The 21,977-nt window shown below is 41.0% G+C and overlaps 1 protein-coding gene across 2 annotated transcripts in view; it reads left to right on the forward strand.

Annotated features, from left to right (window-relative positions):
- BZW2 (basic leucine zipper and W2 domains 2) overlaps nt 1–21,977 on the forward strand; it is a 41,056-nt gene that overhangs the window by 3,426 nt on the left and 15,653 nt on the right. Inside the window, exons 2-5 of one of the 2 annotated variants that reach the window (XM_077304005.1) lie at nt 13,318–13,382; nt 15,362–15,538; nt 17,907–18,010; nt 18,600–18,665. In XM_077304005.1, coding sequence (XP_077160120.1) covers nt 13,325–13,382; nt 15,362–15,538; nt 17,907–18,010; nt 18,600–18,665 — 405 coding nt within the window. In that variant the 5' untranslated portion in view covers nt 13,318–13,324. Of the gene's footprint in view, nt 1–13,317; nt 13,383–15,361; nt 15,539–17,113; nt 17,223–17,906; nt 18,011–18,599; nt 18,666–21,977 lie in introns of those variants that run through there. The other variant, XM_077304006.1, reaches the window with a different exon arrangement.

Below are 21,977 nucleotides of genomic sequence, written 5' to 3' on the forward strand. Positions count from 1 at the left end.
GACATTTCTGTGTTGGGCAAAACCAAAAACTGATCTGTGGCCTTAAAGAAAATAGGAATTTAAACTAGTTTCTGTTGCAAAATGACTGCCTCCTTTACAGCATTAAAAAGTAATGACTGCTAATCTGTAATTTTTTTTAATGTAGTGATTTTCCAGACCAAGGTCATTGAAGTCGTGCTAGAAATAGAAGCTTGCGTGGGAAGAGCATATCATCCAAGGCCTCTGGAATTATACGCATGGCTAATTTTTAAGTACCATGCCGTCCAGTTCACTGTGCAGAAATGGGCTGCGATCTGTGTTTGGGTTGTGCATCTATTTTAACTTTTCTTCTCACAGTTTCAGAATTAGAACATAATCTTTGCATTTGGAACAATGCCTTTCTGAGACTCTGGTCCTACACTCATGAGTTCACTTTTGCAGTAAGATGCAAAATATCCCTTGGGTCTTCAGTAACAAGAGCAATGTCACAAGAACAGAAAGATGGGATCAGGTCTCAGCAAACAGTTCTAGCACCATTTGTTGAGTGATACCAAGTGGTATTTTAAGGAACAGCTACACTGTACCCATTCCACAGTCTGTTCTTTTATGTTGCTATTAAGCAGAACATCTTATTGATTTTTTCAGTGGAATGTACTTTCCACTAAAGCATTGAGGATTAGTGTGCTTGGTGGATTCTTGTCTTAAAAAAAATTACATTGTTACTGAACAGTGTCATCATGCTTGAGATTTAAGTAACCCCCAGATGTATCTTGCATAAGTGCTTCTTTCTGATCATTTCCTCAAAAGAAGCACATGCCTTATCAATAGGGTTAAAAAGAGGCCACCTGCAGTAAAGCAATTTGACTCTGATTGCCGGTTAGCAACAGGAGCAGCAAAATGTCAGCACAGAGAGAACCAGATTGTGTAAACAGATGATTGTTGGCTTCATTCCTATAAAGGCATAATGCTTACTTACCAGACAACTACTCTGGATAAAAATCTGGGTTTTTCTAATGTTTAAAATGTCAGAATCTAACATCTAAATTTCATTTCTTTTCAGTAATTTTCTCTTATCAGTCAGCAAAATGTAATAAATGTATAAATGCAATAAATAAAAATCTGCAAAAATGTGCACTTACCTATATTTATTTATTGCATTTTTATACTGCTGCTCCCAGAAACTGGCTTGAAGTGGTTCACAAAACAAGAAAAATACATCAATATCAGTTAAAAATAACCCATTAAAACAGCTCCAACACCTACAACTGCGACATGGCGGTATACTAAACGTCCTAAAAATATCTTACCCCATATTCTGGGCATCGGCCTCAGTATAGATGACTATAACCAGCTGGGAAGGTAGAATCAGGCTCCTAGCACAGTCTAGCACTGCAGTAGGAGCCGGAGGGGGGCCCCAGGGCTCCCACCCGGCCTCAACCAAGGCGGTGGAAGAGTTCCATTTTGCAGGCCATGCAGAACTGGGAGAGTCCTGACAGGGCCCACAGCTCGTCCAGGAGCTAATTCCACCAGGTAAGGGCCATGGCAGAAAAGGCTCTGGTCCTGGTTGAGACTAGGTGCTCCTCCTGAGGCCCTGGGACCTTCAGCAAATTCATACCTGGGGGGCATAAGGAGGCAGGCAGTCCCATAGGTCAGTGGTCCCCAACCCCCGGTCTGGGGACCGGTCTCGGTCCGTGGATCAGTTGGTACTGGGCCGTAGCTCCTTCTCATCCTCCTCCCTGGCTGCTGCCTCAGGGGCTGCCCTGCCACTCTGCCACTGATTCACCTTTGGTGCTTTCCAGCAGCCACCATGGCTGAGGCTCCCCCTTGGCGCAGTTGCTGCTGGTAGCACCCTCCAGTGGGCGGCGAGAAGTCACGGGCACCGGCAGGAAAGCAAGTGGAGCAGGGACTCAGCTGGTGGCGGCGATGTCCCTCGGCAAAAGACTATCTCCCCCGGGCCTCAGTAAAATTGTCAAGCGTTGACCGGTCCCTGGTGATAAAAAGGTTGGGGACCACTGCCATAGGTAGATAGGGCCAAATTGGCCTTTGGTTTTAAATGTATTTCTCCAAGGTTATGTAAAATTTGAAGGGAATAAACCCATGAGTATAGTGGTTCCATGCTAGTGAAATGTAGTTGTTTCCCTTATTCATGCACTTAAATTGATTGTGAGTGACAACCTAGGAAAGTTTTGTAGCAGATAGGGATTTGAGTTGGGTCCCTAGTTCAACATTCCCTATGTGTACCTCGGTCCTGTGTACCTCGCAGGCTCGTTAAAAAAAACAGATCAGGAGACCTATTGCATTTTAAATATCATGGCGTTCAAATCTCAAATTATATGTCCCAGAAGCAAGACTTAAATGTCAATTTCATGTTGAAGAAAGATCCCCTTAATAAAAACTGGGGGAAATCAGATAGCATGGTAATTGAGCACCTTTTACTAGCTCAAGCTACTTATGTAGATGCTCAGGTTTTCCAGCTCTTGCTCTAGGAGTGATCCCTATGTGGGTTGAAGTGTGGTATGATTGGTTGCTGCCTGTATAGAGGCTGAGAAATCATTGTGCACACAGCTTTCTCTATAGGAAAGCCAGAAGATACCAGAGATGTTTATCTGGCACTCAGTGCTGGATATGATAATGGTCCTAGTAACAGTAAATTTCTAATCTTTTGGTGTTTCCCTTCTGAAGCAATTTATTATCCCCAGCACAGGGAAATGTTGGCAGGAAATAATCTGCAGTGTGGGGCAAAATCATTCCTCATACACTTCTGCTCATTTCAGAGCTGCACAGTGTGTAATATACTGAAAAGGCCATGAACATACATTTTATTTTATTTACATTAAAAACATTTATTCACCACATTTCCTTGTTATGGATCTCAAGTTGTCTTACAACGTAGGTAAAATACTTCAAAAATTTAAAACCACAAATTAGAACTGCTAATAGCTTAATCAAATGTGGTGCTAAATAAAACCTCCTTCAACTGTTTCCTAAAGATCAAAATGAAAGGGTCAAGTGGGCCTCCTTGGGGAGGTTGTTCCATAGTCATGGGGCTGTTCTAATGAGTTAACCTGGATTCACTGGAATCAGGTACCAGAATTTAGAATTGACATGTAAGGAAATAAAGTTTGCAGATGTTCCTTGCCATATTTATCTTTATGGCAGGCTAGTGGATTGATTTTAGCAGCTTCTCCAATTTTCTGATCTTTCTGCTCACGTGTGGAGTCTTTGGGCGTCCTCTTGCAGATGTTTTTAAATTTGCACAAATGGTAGAGATGCTGAGGATTAGATAGCTCTGTGAGGTGTTGAATCAATGTCACAGTCTGCAGATTCTTGCTTACATAAAGTAATATTGCTGCTGCTTTTGACTGGGATATTAAACAAGCAGCACTCTTAGTACTTTCACATGCTGAGAACATTGACTAGCTTTAGATATTTGTTCCATGAGTGCAGTCTGGGAGTTTGCCAGCCTATTGCTGCTACAACACAGAAGCAAGGTTTTGGCACAATATGGTCTCGTATTCCTCTTATTCCTCATCTGTCCCTGATTCTTCCATCTACTATGTTAAATACTCATGCAGTAACACTGCCATGTGAAAGGACTGAAAAGATGTGTCCCCCGCCCCCCAAAAGCCACACAAACTTGCATTCAAATTGACATGGGGAGTAATCATGTACTTTTGCAAACCCACCTCTCCCGATTAGAATTTGCTGCTCTCAACTACTACCCCAAACTGGCTATCGGTTTGGTGAATGTAGCCTGAGTATCAATTAACCCAAGGCCCCCCACATACACATACGTTCACTTCATTTTCTGAGATGGGGGCAAATTATTCTGGTTTTCAAAGAAGCCATGCTCAGTCATTCAGGGATAGGAACCTGCATCCTGTTCCTGATTCTAACTTATATCTGAACAAAGGCTATGTCTAATGCAAGCAGTGGGGGCAACACAGCCAAGGAGGCTCTGAATGCAGCTAGACCCAACTCTGCTTCATGTGAAACACTTCTTTTGTTGTCCCAGGGTCCTTTTTACCTGTTCTACTTGCTCCTCTCCCTAATGTTTGGATAGTTAGATATTTCAGGGTCCATGACAGACCACAGTGTGACCTTGCTCTTGTACCTTCCATGCTTGATGACTGCATTGTGTTATGTTATACACAGACTGGCATGTTGAACAGGTGCAAAAATTTGTTGCAAGCCGCTGTTACTGAATTGGGGGGGGGCATATGCAGCTATTTTCTTACACTTCCCATGTCCCTTTGAGGTCATTTCAGTGTGTTGATATTAACTTTTACCTTCAGAGTTAGAACGCCTGTTTAGGGAGAGACCATTGCTAAGATCTCAAGCCATGCTTCACATCTTCAGAGGAGACGCTATCTTAAGCTATAAGCAGCTGTTTGGATCCTGTAGCACAGAGGTAGTCAACCTGTGGTCCTCCAGATATTAATGGATTACAATTCCCATGAGCAAACCCTGGCAGGGGCTCATGGGAATTATAGTCCATGGACATCTGGAGGACCACAGGTTGACTACCCCTGCTGTAGCATGATCCCCCTACTCCAATCCATGACCTTAAAAAAAGTTTCAGTACTTAAAAAAAACTTCTTGTAGCCTTCCCTTCCCATGAGGCTCAGGGTGGGTAACAGCAACAGTAAAATACGGTTATAAATAACTTTAAAACACCTTTTAAATTAAAAACATTTTATAATCCGTGCCTCTGCCAGTTGATATAATCATCGAGGAGGGTTTCTTCCTTTGGGTAGATGGATCAGGTCTGCGTTTCCCCAGGGAGCCCTGCTGATTTGATCTTATTGGGTGTTATATTCCTGGCTTCAGTCATAGACCCCCTGGGATAACTATGTCTGCTGACCATAATGCTCTTTTGGGGATATAATGGGAGAGGCAGCTTCAGTTCTTATTTACTTTGATTACCTCATTGATACAACTAGAAATTAGTTGTATCCTAGACTTGGTGCATTCAGTGCTTTCTCTGAGTAGTCACATTTTGTTATGGTGACTAATGTACTTTTTAAAACCCAAGGCTTTGAGCCTATGGAAAACCTGGCCTACAAATCGTTCTAAACAAATGGTGAATGTATTTCATGAAGCGTATTGTCCCGATGCGGGTATGGTTCTAAAAGCTTCTTCTGACGAGGTAACCAAAATAAAGATGGCAGTGTGCATTTGCAAGTTTGTCTGAATACATCCTGTGGAAAGCAATTCACTGCAGATAGATGACATCCGTATCTGGATATGTGTGAAATCTGTGATTCCTCTCCCTGAGAAATGACGCACATGCAGATCTTCTTGGCTGGCTTGGAGTAAATTTGTTCCACCTCTGATCTGGATGCTGCATTTGACAGATCCCAAAGTAATGGCTGGCAGTAATAGTGCAGTCGGATTACAGCATATGCATGATGAATCCACGATCAGAATCCCCATTTCACTGAAACAGGAATTTCATTGATGAGGTAACACTCTTTGGGGGTTAAATACTGCAGAGAATATGCATTTTTCTATCATTTACCTCAAGGAATCTTATTCTGGGAGCATTTAATTTGAATTAGTGTATAAAGATGCTTAAGTAATCCTGTTCACTGACTAAAATAAGAGCATATACTTTTATTCATATCACAGATTGATTTAAATATCCGGCTAAAAAAAGAATGATTGAGTTCATAGTGCGAATACTGTCTAAGCCTTTATTTTTGGAGATTTAATATGTAAATGATTTAATATGTAAATGATTAATATGTAAATGATTTAAGATTTAATATTGCAAATCAGTTCCTTGTGGACTTTTGTTATGTACCTGTAAGCATTAAGCTGTAACTTGTTGTGACTATTAGTGCTCTGCAAAATGTCATATAAGACTTTCTTCCTGACCATAAGCTTGCTTCTCTTTTTTGCGATGAATTTTATCTTATGTAACCTGTATAGTACAATAATGACCATATAGTATGTCTCAAGTTGTTCAGCTGGGGAATATTTAAAGTCAGAAGGTATGCCTGATTTGCCTTTTGACAACTCAGTGTTCATAAAATGTTTTGCTAACACAACAGCACATCACGTGAAAGTAACCTTATTTTTCATTGAACATATATTGTAGCCACTTTGGGTGCCTTTCCAGAGTGGAAGCTATAGGTTCTAATCAGAAATTCGCTACTGAGCCAAGAGGAATGGTGGCTATAAATGCTTTAGTAGAATAAATAAATAAAATTGTAGTCCTTTGGGTAAATAAAAATGTGTGTATGTGTTAAATGTTGTCAAGTCACCTCCAACTCATAGCAGCCCTTTGAATTAATGCCCTCCAAACATCCTGTTGTTAACAGCTTTGTTCAGGTCTTTCAACTGAGGGCTGTGACTTCCTTGATCAAGGTATTTTTTGTTCTTGTCCTGGTTTGAAATAATTTGGAATCTAAATACCACCAGGGGAGGGGTCTGATGTGTTTAAATAATTTATGATCAAGCACTTGAGAAATCCTGCCAGCATAGCTATTGTTGAAAATATTCATCAATAGGAAAGACTATCAGAGGAGCCCATTAGGAAGCTGACTCATTCTGCATAATAATAGAACAAAATCATGGTGATTATCAGAGTCTGTCTTAAATGGTTAACCCAGGGGTAGGCAAACTGTGGCCTTCCAGCTGGCAGGGGCTCCTGGGAATTGTAGTCCATGGACATCTGGAAGGCCACAGTTTGCCTACCCCTGGGTTAAACAAACAGGATAAACATGTATCAAATAGCCATCTCTATGAACTGAACAGGTTGAATATTTTCTCTCCCCCGATGCCTTGATATATAAATTAATTGGGAATGTTAGAGTCATCCTCCCCTTGAAAGTATCTCATCAATTAGGCTGTTTAGGTCACTGGGTTTCAAAAATATATTTCCTGAGAGACTGAACATCAGCTTGGCAGTGACTCTCTTTCATAAATAGCCTGATTATTAACGAAGTATATTGACTTGGAACTACATCAATAATTGCCTGGAGACTTGTGGGCTGACATAGTTGTAAAAATGGTTTCTCCAGGCCTTTAATTATCTACTCTCTCTTTAATATGTTGTTTAGCAATAACCATGACAAAATCATTACTGGCTCCTCAAAGCGTGCTTCATAAATGTGTTTCGCTCTTTTTGTGTGTCAACCATTTCCAACAAATCATGAGAAAAGAGGATATATCTACATGGGGAACAAGATACTTGATTAATGGACAAGAGCTTTTTACCGGATAGTGGGCTTAATCAACTGTGAACTTGTCTTGAACAAACCCCATAATGAACATTCACATAAATGACATCAACTCATACAAGTTCCAGTCCCCCTTGTAGCAGAGCATTGAAGGACTTCTATCCAAGACCTTAGCGTAGGGGTGAGTAGAAGTTGATTGGGTTTGTTAGGTCCTAATAGACCTCAAGAAGCTTCTGAGATCATACTGTAGGGATGCTTCATTGGCCAGTGCTCCTTGACTTAAATATACTGTAGTTCTTTGAACAGCAAATCTGTTCTTCTCCCACCAGAAATGTCTCCATCCCAGAAATTTTCCAGCTCAGTTAGCACTGTTGCTATGACAACCAGTTTAGGTGGGTACAATGAGATGTTCCTCTCTGATAAAGTTATCAATAAGAATGCTGACACAACCTGATGTTCTTACAAAACTGGACTCATTTTTCCTTGCTACAGTGGTCCAATGTTAGAAGAAGAGTTGGTTCTTATATGCTGCTTTTCTCTACCCAGAGGAGGCTCAAAGAGGCTTACAGTCACATTCCCTTTCCTCTCCCCACAACAGACACCCTGTGAGGTGGGTGAGGCTGAGAGATCCCTGATATCACTGCTCGGTCAGAACAGCTTTATCAGAGCTGTGGCGAGCCCAAGGTCACCCAGTTGGCTGCATGTGGGGGAGTGTAGAATCGAACCCGGCATGCCAGATTAGAAGTCCGCACTCCTAACCACTATACCAAACTGTATTAATTAGTTGTCTGTGAATAGATCTTGGTGTGTAGCACTTTTAAAGTTTGAAGTTGGAATACCTCCCAAGTAGTAATTTAGTTGTGAATTTGTAGTTGCACAGGCACATTAATGGCTTATGCGGTGCAACAAGAATTATGATCAACATCACTCTCTGTGGGAGCCATTATATAATTGGCCCTGCTCCAGAAGGATTAACCCCCACCCCCTGGCACTGACTGGTGGCATCCAAAGCTTAGGTTGGGTGGAAAAAAACAAATCTCTCAAGCTTGAACTCTATCCACTCCTTCCTCTGAGAATTGCTGCTACTTATATCTAATAACATGGGACTAGATTACCAACAATCCATTTTGGTATGCAGCAGCTTCATATGTTTATATAAAAAAGAAAAAGTGGATCAAATCTAGGTAGCCATTATTAACTTCCTTTGAAGTGTGGCAGAAAGCAAGCCATGCTATGAAATATAGTTATGTTTTAATACTGATAGCCATCACATGAGACAGATTTCCTGGATGATATTGCTTCACAATTGGGAGGGGGGGATTTTATTTTATTTTTTGGAAAAAGAAAAGGAATTAATTCACCAGGTGGTGGGAAAGCTGGGCTAGGGTGCTTCTGCCTGGCCTGTTTGTTTTCCATGAGCTTTTAATGATAAGGTCTAATTTAAGTGGCACAAGAGAGTGAAAGAAATCTGAAAGAACTAGATTCGTTTGTTTTTTGTTAGATGAGGAGAGGTTTTTTAATAGTGCACTAACTGTGCATTTGATTTTGCAATGGCCTAGTGCAATGAAGTTGGCTTTCTTGCTTGCTTATGATGTACTAAGATACTTCTCTTTCTTCCTGGGATGGGACATGGGTAAAAAACAAAATACAACTATTCACTAGCAATGCTTGATAAGGATTTGGCAGTAAAGTGGGGTTCCAGTTGCATTCCTATCTGTCAGAATGCTGTGCTTCTGCCATTTGTTTTGATTCTGTTCGGTGTGTAGATCTACTTTGATGTGCAGATGCAGAGGGGTTATTGCACCCAGCTTCCTTCCCTTCCTTCTCCTTTTCACACTCTTCCCCCCCCCCCCATCCAAGTCCCCAGTCTGCAGAACACAGCACCAGGACCTTCAGCACCTTGCTATCTGCCTGGTCGGTTCCCTTTGAAGAACAGCTACCAGTTTATGCCAGCTACCCTGGATGTGGAAAGAGATGAGCTGGTGTAGCCAAGCATATTTCCATTGTTCCCAGACTAATACGTCACCGAAACGACATTTTAAATTTATTTTTGTTTATTCATTTTTATTTTTTATTTATCCGTCTATACATCTAATTCTCTACCTGCAGATATCTAAAGCCACAACTGAGGAGTGCACTCACTCCAAACAGGCTTTTCTGCAAACTTGGGTGACCCCCCCCCCCAAGATTTGTAGAAAATCTGAGTTAAAAAAAATACATTGGGAGGTTTAACTCCCCTCCCCCTCAATAAAAGGGGTTGTTTGTCTGCTTGCAGGCAACACACTTGGCATAGAACAACTAGGAATGAGCCTGGTGGTTTTTGCAGCAACAGAGCCTTAAATCTGCTGGCAGGGGGTGGGTGAAAGCCTCCTCAGGCCCACTTGGAGCAGCTCCAGGTGAGCTGCCAAGGTCAGGGAAGGAAGCTCTCGGTTAGCTTGCCCAGAGCTGCTGTGGGTGAACTTCAGGAAGCAAGGAGGGGAAGCAGCAGGCCTGCTTGAAATAGCTCCAGGCAAATGGCCAGCAGCAGGGGGGGGGGGAGGGAAAGGAAGCATTGGTGAGCCCATGTGGAACAGGTCAGGGCAAGCCACTAGGAGCGACAGGAAGGAGGCAGTGGGCCTTGCAGCTGCAGGGGAGCCTGGGGGCTACACTGGACTGGCAAGAAAGTCTGGGGGGAGAGATGGGACCCCCTCATGAGTCTCGCAGCATGTTGTCATTTATTCCCCTTTTCCCCCCCACAGTTTCACCAAATAATGTAGCATACATAATTTCCCAGTGTCTTTAAAATCTCCATAATAACCTTGTGGGATAAGTTAGACCGAAAGACAGCTGCTCAAAATAACCAGTACGTTTCATGGCAAGCGGAGATTTCAGCTGACAGGGCCTAGTCTCTTGAACCACTTCATCACATTTGAATGGCTCTTTGGGAGCTATCTTGTTGTCATTAAAATGCAAATACAATAAATAAGTAAGCATGTCTGATTCCCAGGAGTGCCTCAGCAGTTTTATGATTTTACTGGTATATTTTTTTACATTTCTCTGTAAAAGGGATATCAGCTTCTGACTTGAGATTCCTGAAGCAAATTTGAAAATCGCTGCTGACCGGCCCCTTCTTTCTTGTCTAGTTTTTATTAGTCCATGACCATTGCTTTAGCGACTACTTTATAAAGCCTGGCCAAAGCAGATTAGAGGGCAATGCATTTAAAGCTAAATATAGAAGGGGGCTGATCTTGTTCTGGTACTAATAGCTTCTGGAGTGATTGTCCTGTGTTGTACTAAAGCATGGTTGTTAAATTTGCTACAGGTGGTGAATTTTGGAATTTGCTTCATTCTGTTCAGTTGCTGCACTGTTCCGAAGGGTTTTTTTTAACATATTGTGAAAAGACTCCCTCTCAGTTTTCCCTCCCTCTTCTCTACTGCTCCCCCCTCCCCCCATAAATGAATAGAAGCCAAGATGGTGAACAGAATTTGAGGCACGCGCTAAGACATTGTCCTGTGGAGAGGTTTCCTTGGTGAAGTTTTCTTAGTTTGACATATACTCTTCTTGCCCCTAGAGGAGAAGAGAGATCACCTTACATATCTTTCGCCACTACAAAGTCAAGCAGCTGGTGTCTTTACTCAAGGACTGGGGTATGTCGACACCAGCTTCTTGTTAGTTTATGCTCAGACAGGCTCCAAGCCTTTTTGAGCTGTTCTCTCTCTGTATGTGTTTAATTAGCCCACTTTGCATTATTTGAACCTTCTGCTTTCTTGTTGCATAAAGAAAATGGTGTTTTCAACCAAGCCATGAGATTTTTCCCCCCAGAAGGGAAGCAAGTGATAAATTGTTGCTGATAAATCACACTTAGAGGCATAGTTTTGTTTGTCAAAGCATAACAGTATACATTTACTGCCGTATCCCTCCCTCCCAAAAAAAGAAACCCCATTTTCAAGGAGGCCATTTATACACACACACACAAGTTGAAGCAGATGGATTTTCTAGGTATTCAGCTGGAAGGTAGGAGGTTTAGAAAGATCCTGGTGTCTTTATTTTTCGCATGGACTGCAGTTCTTGTTCTTGTTCTCTCATAAAAAGGAAATGGAGCTAAGTGGTTGTAGGAATAGGGGGGAAATGTCTATAAACAAAAGAAGTTTTTTAGGGGCAAGTAAGATGAAATTGACATGGAAGCTTATACTATGTTACACAACTACTTACAGCGCATAAGATAGTCCTATGTCATGTCAGATGGTGCCTGGGCATTCCCCAGCTGTTGTGCTGTTAGTTAGAATAGATGAAGAAGAGAAGAGAGGAGGTCTCTGCCTCTTTTTGAGGCAACAAAACAAAATCAGAGTCCAGTGGCACCTTTAAGACCAACAAAGATTTACTCAAGGCGAGAGCTTTTGAGTGCAAGCACTCTTCAAAAGCTCACACCTTGCATACAGCATTGTGGTGCTAACTGAGGTAGAAAAGGACCAGGTTGATTAAGTGGACAGGGAGTAAGAGGTGGCTACAAATGTGATGTAAAATGGCACCCTAGTAATTCTTGTTTTATGCCTAAGAAAAGTACTTTTGAGGGAAAAACAAAAATGTCTTAGTGAATGGACAGGCCCTCATGTGACTGTTGTGAAGTGCCCACACCACATCCACAGTGTGGACACCTCTAAAATGCAGGAAGAATGATTACGGTCTCAAAACAGTGACTACAAAGAAAGAAGGCATAGTAGGAAGGATGCCCTCTTATGTCTAGTGCTTTAGCAGTTTGGGTGTGGGCACTAACATTTTAAAATGTGGAAACATGTCTGTTGTGTGAGGCTTCCAAAGGATAATTCTGTTCTTTGGCATTCCAGGGGGAAGCATAAAATGACATTAGGTTTCCATGATCTGTTTAAAATCTGAAAGCTAGATTTCCACACTATGTCATGCAAGATACCATGATGCTAATTTTAAACATGTGCTTCATCTAAGAGCCATTGTTATGAGGTACTGCCTGTTCTTTGTGTTTTTAATTGATTCTCCTGTTGAAATGTTTTCAGATATCTGGTGACTGAACCACTCCAGGGAGTTACTGCCTTTGCTTTTTTTAAAAAAGCCTGATTAACCAGTGTTATTTAGTTAATATCATAAGGATGTTTCTTGTCATACCATACCATTATGATTTATATTTCACATATTCAAAAGGCTTTTTACATTATATAGTACAAAAGCCACGTAAAGTAGGCTATATTACATAGAAGATGAAGAAGTTGTACGCTGGTGGCTTGTGGCTTACTTAAGGCTGTTTAGTTGGGGGGAAACTCTCTGTAATGTTTTGTAGCAATTGCATGTTTCATAGGATTTACTCTTAGCCATTGCTGTCTGGAGCTAAGTAAGTGCTATGATCCAATGACCAAGGGGGATGGATGATAATGAGACTGAAGATTGCAAAGAGGGTGATGGATGGCATGGATGGAAGTAGTACATAGAAATTAAATCTGTATGGATAAGAGGCCCTACATGAAGCATTTGGCACTTACCATGCAAGAGCAGACAATTTCAAATGTTATAATCCTGCATACCTGGAATAGGGTTGCCAAGAATGGTCTGGAAATCAATGGGAGACAAGGAGGTGGGGATGTGGCGGGACAGTCATGCTTCTCTAGGAATCATGGGAAACTTTATAGTTTTACTATAAAGTCTCCTTTGATTCATAGAGAGGTGTGACATCCATTTGGGAGGAATAGAGACAGGTCCTATAAGTGATATTATGCAGTTGGCCTAATGGCTGGTGTTTAAAAATAAATTCTGCTTCTACTCTGTGTGGCCGTAGGAAACAGGAGCTGGGAGTGGAGTGTCCCCCATCTCTACTAGGCGCCTGGCAAACCTGATTTGTATTGGGAGTGTGTGCTGCCCACAATCCTCCCAATATTCATGCATGCTATTTTTGTCTGAAATAAGCGCTGCAAAAACTCTGCTTCATTCTCCTTGGATGAAGAACTTGGATGGGAACTACTTGGGAGGTCTGTAGGAACAATTACGCCTTTTTCCTGAATCTCTTTCCTGAATCAGGACCCAAGATGTAAAAGATAATTGGTCATAAACTGTATTTTATAGTCAGGTCATGCTGTGTTTTCTTCTTATATCTTTAATTCTAAAGTCTAAAATGTATTCTTAATATTTTTAACTTTCCCCTCCCAGAAATTTTATGAATAAGCATCAGAAGCCGGTGCTAACAGGCCAGCGGTTCAAAACTAGGAAGAGGGGTAGGTTTGATATTTCCTTTTCCTTCTGAAAATTACTGTAATTACTTATGATACCATACAATATTGCAGGACGGATTAAAAAAAAAGAGAGAATGCTGTGCATTTGGGAGGATAGTCTTTCCCTTTTGCAATCTCTTAATTGGTCGCCAGCTTGTTTCCCGGATGTTGCTGCCGCTACCCTCCCATCTCCCCAGTATTACGATGCCGTCAGCTGTTGTTTGTTTGCAGGTGTTTCAAAATGTTTTTACAATGAAAGCAACTATTGACAATCACTTTAAAAAGAACTGTCAAAATAATTCATCATTTTCTTTTAAAGTTGATCTCACTTTTTTCTTGGTGATTTGAAGGCCAGTTGAAATAAGTCCCTCCTGCATGGTTTCATGCTGTTTGTCCAACAACTTTTAAACTGAATGGTAGACTGTAAAAAATGTAGGTTTCATTGCCTGTCAGTACTTTACTGGAAATATAATTAGCAATTAGTAAATATATGGAAAGTTCAGTACGAGATGCTTTTATAGTAATGTCCATTTTACTGTTGTGTTCTTAGGGTTTTTTCTGCATGCTTGATTTACTCCTGATTGTCTCTCCACAAACACTGGAATTTGGTTTGGCCATGGTTGTTTCATGGCCTTCCCTGTGCATTTTTTCAGTTGTGGAGTCAGTTAATTTTCTTCTGTACATACCTTCAAACATGAGGATTTTCAAAGGAGTGTGTTGTTGTCATCAGTAGCATCACAGCACCTCTTTTTAAAGACAGCATTAAAATATCAATATATCACCAGATCATTGTAATAACTTTAGGAGGTACTCTGAATCCCAGCTTTCTTAAAAAAAAAATCTGTCTTTCTCCTTCCCTCATGGAGATGTGTTTTTCTCTGATAGCTCTGTGAGGAAAGAAGCTAGAGAATTACTTTGAAAAAAAAAGATAATTGGCAATTCAAAGAAACTCCTAAGCCTATTGTTACAATGTTCCAGTGATACATTGATATTTTAATGTTGTTTTTTTTAAAATAAGAATTTACTTTGGATGGGGAACAGAGGGATCACGACAGTCCAATCACTGAGCGGAGGGCAGAAGGTGGATAGGAGTGGGTGAGACAAAGAAAATCAGCAGAAATATTGCACATGAGGAAAAAGTCAACTCAGAAACCAGCTTCTAGAAAAACATTGGGGCAAAAATTATCTCAGAAGAACTGGGGTGAGTGGGAACTGAAGTGAAAACTAAAGCACAAAAATTAATGCAGAAATCAGGGAATAAACTGAAGCTGTTTGGGAACAGAAATCATAAGAAGACTTCATGAGGAAACCCCCTCAATAAAATACCTTAAAAAAAACATTAGAGAAATTTACAGAACAATGCTATCTAGTTATATCAGTTTAAGCCAATTGAAACTCTTGCCTTGAATAGTCTGATACACATTGCTTTCTTCAATAAATGTAATTTTTGAGGCTTTTCTTAAAGGTCATGAAAGTCTAATGCAATTAAAAGGAAGTTTTTAAATGGGAAAATCAGGCATGCGGAAAGCTTTTTAAGTTAATTGGCAAAGGATGTTAATTTAATAAAAATGGAGTTCTGTTCATCATGAAAAATGTTTTTAAGTGATATATTTTGTGAATTCCACATCACTAAAGATTAACTGGATAAAAAGCATAAACCTTCCTGTTTTGGATAGCTCCCACCCCTATCCGGATTCTAGTTCAAGTAACATGCCAAGTTCAATTATGCTCTCCCACAGTGCGCCTTAGAAAATAAACTCCAAGAAAACTGCCATGAATTAGCCCCTTTTTTCAAAGAACCTACTTCCTGTTTAGAAGAGGGGCTTATCCTTACTACACTGGAGAACCCAATGAATGTTAGGAAGAAAAACAAGAACTATGAAATGAGGGTCATTTGGTGCTCATCCAGTAAATGTTCTGAAAGCAATAGAGGAATAGCCATGCAGACTTCATATGGTGATTAGTGATAGTTTCTGCTGTAGATGAAAAGGAGAAATTTGAACCCACGGTCTTCAGGGATACAATTGTCCAAGGCCTCAACGAAGCTGGTGATGACCTGGAAGCTGTAGCCAAGTTCCTGGATGTAACTGGATCAAGGCTAGATTATCGTCGCTATGCTGACACTCTCTTTGACATCTTGATAGCTGGCAGCATGCTGGGTAAGTATGTTGGATTGAAAATTTCAGAGCTGATACCAATATCAAGGTGCACATGCCACCTTGGTTTCATTTGTCTGGCAAATAATATTAGTTTCACTTCCTTCTTGATTTTGTTTTATTTTTGTTTGTTTCATATTGTGAAGCTATATTTTTTATTATGTTTTGAAAAATATTTGATATTTATGGCTATTATAATAGAAATACTGTCCAGTATGACACCTAAAATTACATTAGATGCAGACTACAATGCACTACTACAATGACCTACTAATGGGGATCCAGCCAGCTTTTTTGCTACATCTTACTCAGTTCTCCTCCTTACTATTGTCTGTCAACCGACCTGGACTGGGCTTCTCCTAGCTGCCAATTTCTCGTCTGTACCGGGTCTCAGCACCAGGTTGGGCAAGCACCAAATGATCGGTTTTAAAATGAAAAAAGAGCTGCACCAGTCATGGGAGATTAAAAAATGGAGTCAAGGTCAATGGTGCAAATCCAGGTAAAATATATTTTATTACTCAGTTAAATATCCAAAAAATTCTTTACTTATTTAACCAACAGTCTTAGTCAGATGAATCTGTTCATCTTGCAGTCATGAAAAAGAGTATATGATCAATGATTTTCTACTCTTTTTAAAGAGCACTTGACAAAGGCTGTTGGTGAAAAGCATAGGGAATTCTTTGATATTTAACTAAAATAAAACACAAAAACCCTTTCCCCCATCAGAAGATTTGAGGGTTCCTGAGGCCAGGACCTATCCACCTTCTTTTCCATTTGGGGTACCTCTTGCCTACTAGAGAGGATTGTGTGTGAGAGAGAAAGGGAGAGGAAGAGAAACTGAAAAGAATTCACCTTCTCCCTATGTCTGTTGGAACTGTCCTTTCAACCCATCTCTATATGGTGTCCAAGTTGCCTAGGTGCATGTGAATGGTATCTTCCCAAGAAGGCAGTCTGAATAAACCTAAGATATCAAATTTTAAAAGAAAGCAAATTTATTAACTGAATATGCGTTCTAGAAAGTATAAATATCTGGAAAAAATAAGCATTAGAATTAACACAAAACTGGTAAAAGAACATAAAATGTAGTTGCTTGCCGATCTTTATCTATAAAAGGATATACATCTCTCTCCCTAGGGTAGAGTCCAAGACTGTGTGGTCTAGAGGCCAGGCATCTAACACTTCTCATCTTTACTCTGATATAAAGTTCTCCACAGATCTGGATTTTCCACCAGGAGGTGTTTTGGCCAATTGTTCCAAAAATATAGTTTAAAGGAGTACTCTGTTCTACACCAAAACTGTCCTATGCACATTTCAGAGCTGGGGGCAAAAAAAAAAAAAAAAGCCTAGGGGCCAGGAATAATTTTTCAGGACCAGTAACAGGCAAATGATGAGATTTTGTCAGTGGAGTCTGCTATTTTGTGGCTTCACCACCACCACAAAAATGTTGCTCTGTTGCTGAAATGTAGCTTGGGGATTTTAAGTTACTAGCTACTAACGGGCAGGCCTGTGTTATTCTAAAATTATATTTATACTTCCACAACAACCACAACTGCCATCCACATGACTTTTTCTATGCAGGTCCCTTGGTCCCCAGCATAACCATTTTGGATTGTTGAAAAGGACCCTCTCTTCCCTTTTTCACCAGCAGAAAAGGTGGTTGGAGCTCTCCTGCTACGGACCCCAAAAGGTTGTCAGCACTGAGTTATGTATTGTACCATGCAGATGCATTTGAGGCCCTGAATGCCAAGTGAATAGTGAGACTAGCTTTGGTACAGTACAATCAGGAAATCCTGTTCTTGCTCATAATTAATGCATTTCTCACGTTTTTGGTTTCTTGTGACTTTATTTCCTCTCCGTCCTTTCTAAGTTTTTGTAGCTTCTTTACTACCAGGGGTATAGTTTGTTAGATTGCAGTATTATCCATGGATCATTGTCATTATTTATGGATGGTACAGAGGAAGACAAGCAAAAAAGGACATAGAGGAGACACAAACAGGATAAATCTTATGCTGATTGTGATGCAGGTAAACATATCTGAACATACCAAGCTGCCTTCTACTGATTTGGCCCATTTACCTATCCAACTCACTATTGTCTACTCTAATGGGTAACAGCTCCTCAAGGTCTTGGGCAGATCACTGCCTGCTACCTGAGTTCCTTTAATGGGAGATGTCTGCGATTAAACCTGAGACCTTCTGTAAGCAGAGCATGTTCTTGCCACTGAGCCTACACTCCATTCCCTATAAAAACAATGATTTATGCAGGGAGTACCTATATATAAAAGAATGAGAACAGACTGGATTATTTCTAGTTTAGAAATGAGCGAAAGGGTTATGGAACATCCGTAATTTTGTTGTTTGCCTCTCTTTAGCCCCAGGAGGGACAAGAATAGATGACAATGATAAGACCAAGATGACCAATCACTGTGTGTTCTCTGCAGATGAAGATCATGATGGCATCCGACATTATGCCCAGGTTAGGGAGTAATTGGAATGGATGAACGGACCACAAATTTTGCAGGGAATCTTTTGTACACCAGTAGTTCATATTGATTGCTTCTCATAGTACACACAGTTGGTGCATAATATTAAGAAATGGAAGTCCCTGCAAATTCATCCTTTTATTACTGTCGTTGTTAGTAAGAAAGTGTGAAACTGCCCTATTATGAGAGGATTTAACTAAAAGTGTTGATTTGTGTTGTTGAAGTGTGTTGTTGAAGTGTGTTCAAGAAATGACTCAGTTGATTCCTCTATTGCTTATATTGTCAGAATTTGAACACAGCATTACTAATTAGATTAGTTTAAGGATGCCATTGGTTGGCAGTGAATTATTTAATGTTATCAGTGAATTATCAAAATTCATAGGTGTTGAGATTGTTTTAAAATCCCAGCAATTATTTTCCAATTAGAGAAAGAAACTTTTGCTCATTTGCCATATAAAGGCTATCTATTTTAAATGTATTTCACTTTTATTATAGGTTAATTAAAAGAACATTTTATTGACACTGTAAGGAGAGCAAAGATCTGCTTTTCCTGCTAATAAACAGGCTGTATCTTATATTTAGGTCTTCAACAAACTCATCCGGAGGTATAAATATCTGGAAAAGGCATTTGAAGATGAAATTAAAAAGGTAATATTTCTAATATTCTGGAAATTAATTGCAGTTGTCTTTTGAATGCAATGTGGACAGATTAGCTACACTGGAAGAAGTTTGCCAAAGTGCGACACAGAAACTTCCCACTAAATGGTGAAGTTGTTGCATTTCCATACTTATGCTAAATAAATCAAAATAAAAAACAAACACTTTCCATGGAAATGAAAATTGGAATAAACAGCAGAGAATCCTTTTCAAACGCAACTGTTTTACAGAGCGTACAACAATCTTACAGAATTGCAGCTGTCTGTTTTATGCAAAACGAATTATCCTGATAATCTCTGTTTTCACTCAAGTATAAAGTTAGAATGCTTAAGATGAAATACAATTTATAAGAGTGTGACCAATTTGAATCTCAAAAGTGGAATGTAATCTCAGAAGGAAATGAAGCAGGATTTCCTATGCTGAAGGACCATCTGTGTCTTACACAGTTGCATGTGAAACAGTAGATGTATGCAAACGTGTGCTTTAAATAGTGTGTTGAGGGTGCACAGTTTAGTTGTCTTGGTATACAATTAGAAACTTTGCATGAGAATGAATACTTTATGGATAGTTTGCCCATTCAATATAACAACTGGAAAAGTTGTTAAGATTCATACTTCTCTTACCTGGGACTCAAATGAGGAATAGCTGGGGAGGGGAATGCCTTGAAGTGTATGAGAAATATTGGCATTTATATTTATTAAAACATTTATAGCCTGTCTTTCTTCTTGGTTCAAGGTGGCTTGCAATAAAACTTAAAACATCCTCCATTAAAAGCGCACAGGGACATATGTCAGATTTAGTTTTCTGCAAACCTCTGTAAAAAGTGACATCTTTAGCAAAAATATTTTTTCCATGTCATTAATTGATTAAACATTGTTCCCCTACTGATAAAAGAATGATGCCACTTGCCATACATCCTGCCTGTGACATTAAAAGGCATTCAGAATTTGACTCTTCGCTTTGAGGGGCCATATGGTAGAAATGGTAGAAAATAACTGCAGGACTTCCATGCTCTCTCAAGCCCTAGCCAGGTGTGTTAACATAAGTTTACTTTGCCTATGATCATATGACTGGTATAGTTTTGGAGAAGAGATCTGCACCACCTTTTGGATAGCAGGCTGCTGTACCTTCGTGGCGCCCCCTGTAGGGGTGGATCTTCTGCCCTACCCCCAGCAGGATGACTCAGATCCAGAGATGGTGTCAGTGACTTCTGAGGGCCACCTGGGTTTATTGTAGGTGTTGTCTGGGGTACAGAAGGTAAGAAGGAGTAACCAGGGAGATGTTCCCTCACGCTTCCTGTGGAACTCCCTGATGAGTCATCTGGCCCACTGGCCCTTCACTGTCTCTGTCACAGACCTTCCACTTTGGAGGTGGGACTCTTCTGACCCCCCAGGCCTCTGGGTTGCCCAGTGTAGTCAGCTTTACTGTCCTTTCCAGCTCAGTCTTCCTCCTTCTCTCAGCTCCCTCGTTCTCACCTGACACCTCTCTTCCATGCTCTCATCACCAACCTCCTCCCCTGTGCTCTCCCTCCTTTTATCCCCTCCCCTGCTAATCCCACCCTCAATCAGCCCAGACTGTGATGTCAGCCCTGCCCTGTCTTCCATATCTGATGCTCCCATCCCATCCCATCCCACCCCACCACAACCCTACACCATTCCCAAGAATGGCCTTCCTTAGGCTCTGGTGTTGTGGGGAGGCCTTGTCACCCACAGCCTCCCACCCTCAGGAAGGTGAATTCCCTTCTGAGGCAGGGGTGGAGGAAGGTCCACCCAGTGGCTCCCTGACCACTAGCCCTGCAACTCGGGGCTTTCCCGGCATCTGCTGTGCTCCCCTGCATGGCATTGGCTTCCAGATGCCTGCAACAGCTGCTTATGGTTTCCCTGTCATCCGCTGCTTTCTCCAGGATCAATGCCACGGCCACAGGATCTGTTGGGGCTTGGGAGGAGTACTTCGTGTTGGCAGCTGCTGGGGCCCTGGTGGCTGTGGCAATAGGGAGGGGGCCTTTCTCCATCTGCACAGAGCCCCCATCCAGCCTCTGGGAGCTTTTTCCTTCTCCCGCCCAAGATCCAGCCTTGTCCAGACTCCTGTTCAGGCCTCCTGGGATGGCAGCCCCCATGGGAGAATTCGGACATAGGCATTACTTCATTTCAAAAGCTCTATAAAGCTCTGCAGTTCCTCCTTCAGAAATCCCTCCTCCGAAAAGCCCCCACCTTTGACGGAGGATATTCTTTGTGTGCCAAGAAAGAAATGCTCTTTATCTTCAGAGTACATAGTGGGAAGCTTTAAATGGATTAACCAAACACTGCTTCTGTATGCAAATGTGAGCAAAATAGCCTGTTCTAATTCTCTTTGTATCCAAGTGGTAAGTGCCATCACCTGTCTTAAATTCAAAGTAGTATTATCGATGTTCTGCATTGAATTGTGTGTGTATATATATATATATATAGCAACCATTGCATTCCATGTGCCATCAGCCCAGGTTGTACCATAATATAATGCACCGAGAAATACCTGTACTAAACACTTTCCCTACTGGGCCAGTCTCATTACAGAGATGGACTTGCATCCTTTTGCCACTGTTTAATTACGTGGTTTACATGGAACGGGCCAATTAAGATGTGTGCTTTGTCTTTGTTTTCTTTAATTCATTGCAGCTTGTGTCATGGGGATATAGGACTGTCACCGCAGACAGTTTCATACATCTGTGAATGCTCACCACAAAATAAATCATTAAATAATATTTTGGAGCAGAGCATGTGGTCTTTAGTATTCTTTGATTCTCTCTCTCTCTCTCTCTCTCTCTCTCTCTCTCTCTCTCTCTCTCTCTTTATTTATTTATTTATTTAGATACATATACTTTGCTTTTCCCCCTAATGATGGCCCAGGGCAACTTATGAAATTGTTCTTTTCACCTCACAACAACCACCCAGGGACATAAGTCAGGCTGAAAGAGTGATTGGACCAAGGTTAACCAATGTGCTTCCATGACAGAGTGGAGATTCAGATCTGGGTCTCCTAGAACCTACCCTAATACTCTAACAATCACACTACATTCATCATGTCCTTGGCCAGAAATTTGGGTGTGATTCTGGATACCTCCCTTTCGATGGAGGCCCAGGTCACAGGGGTAGCACACACGGCATTCTACCACCTTTGCCAAGCGAGGCTACTAGCACCCTACCCCCTCAGACTGTCTGGCTGCAGTGATTCATGCAACAATCGCCTCCAGATTAGATTTCTGTAACTCGCTCTACGCAGGCCTACCCTTGTCTTTGACCCGGAAATTACAGCTGGTACAAAATG

The sequence above is a fragment of the Paroedura picta genome, chromosome 11, assembly GCF_049243985.1.
Source record: "Paroedura picta isolate Pp20150507F chromosome 11, Ppicta_v3.0, whole genome shotgun sequence".
Classification (NCBI taxonomy): Eukaryota; Metazoa; Chordata; class Lepidosauria; order Squamata; family Gekkonidae; genus Paroedura; species Paroedura picta.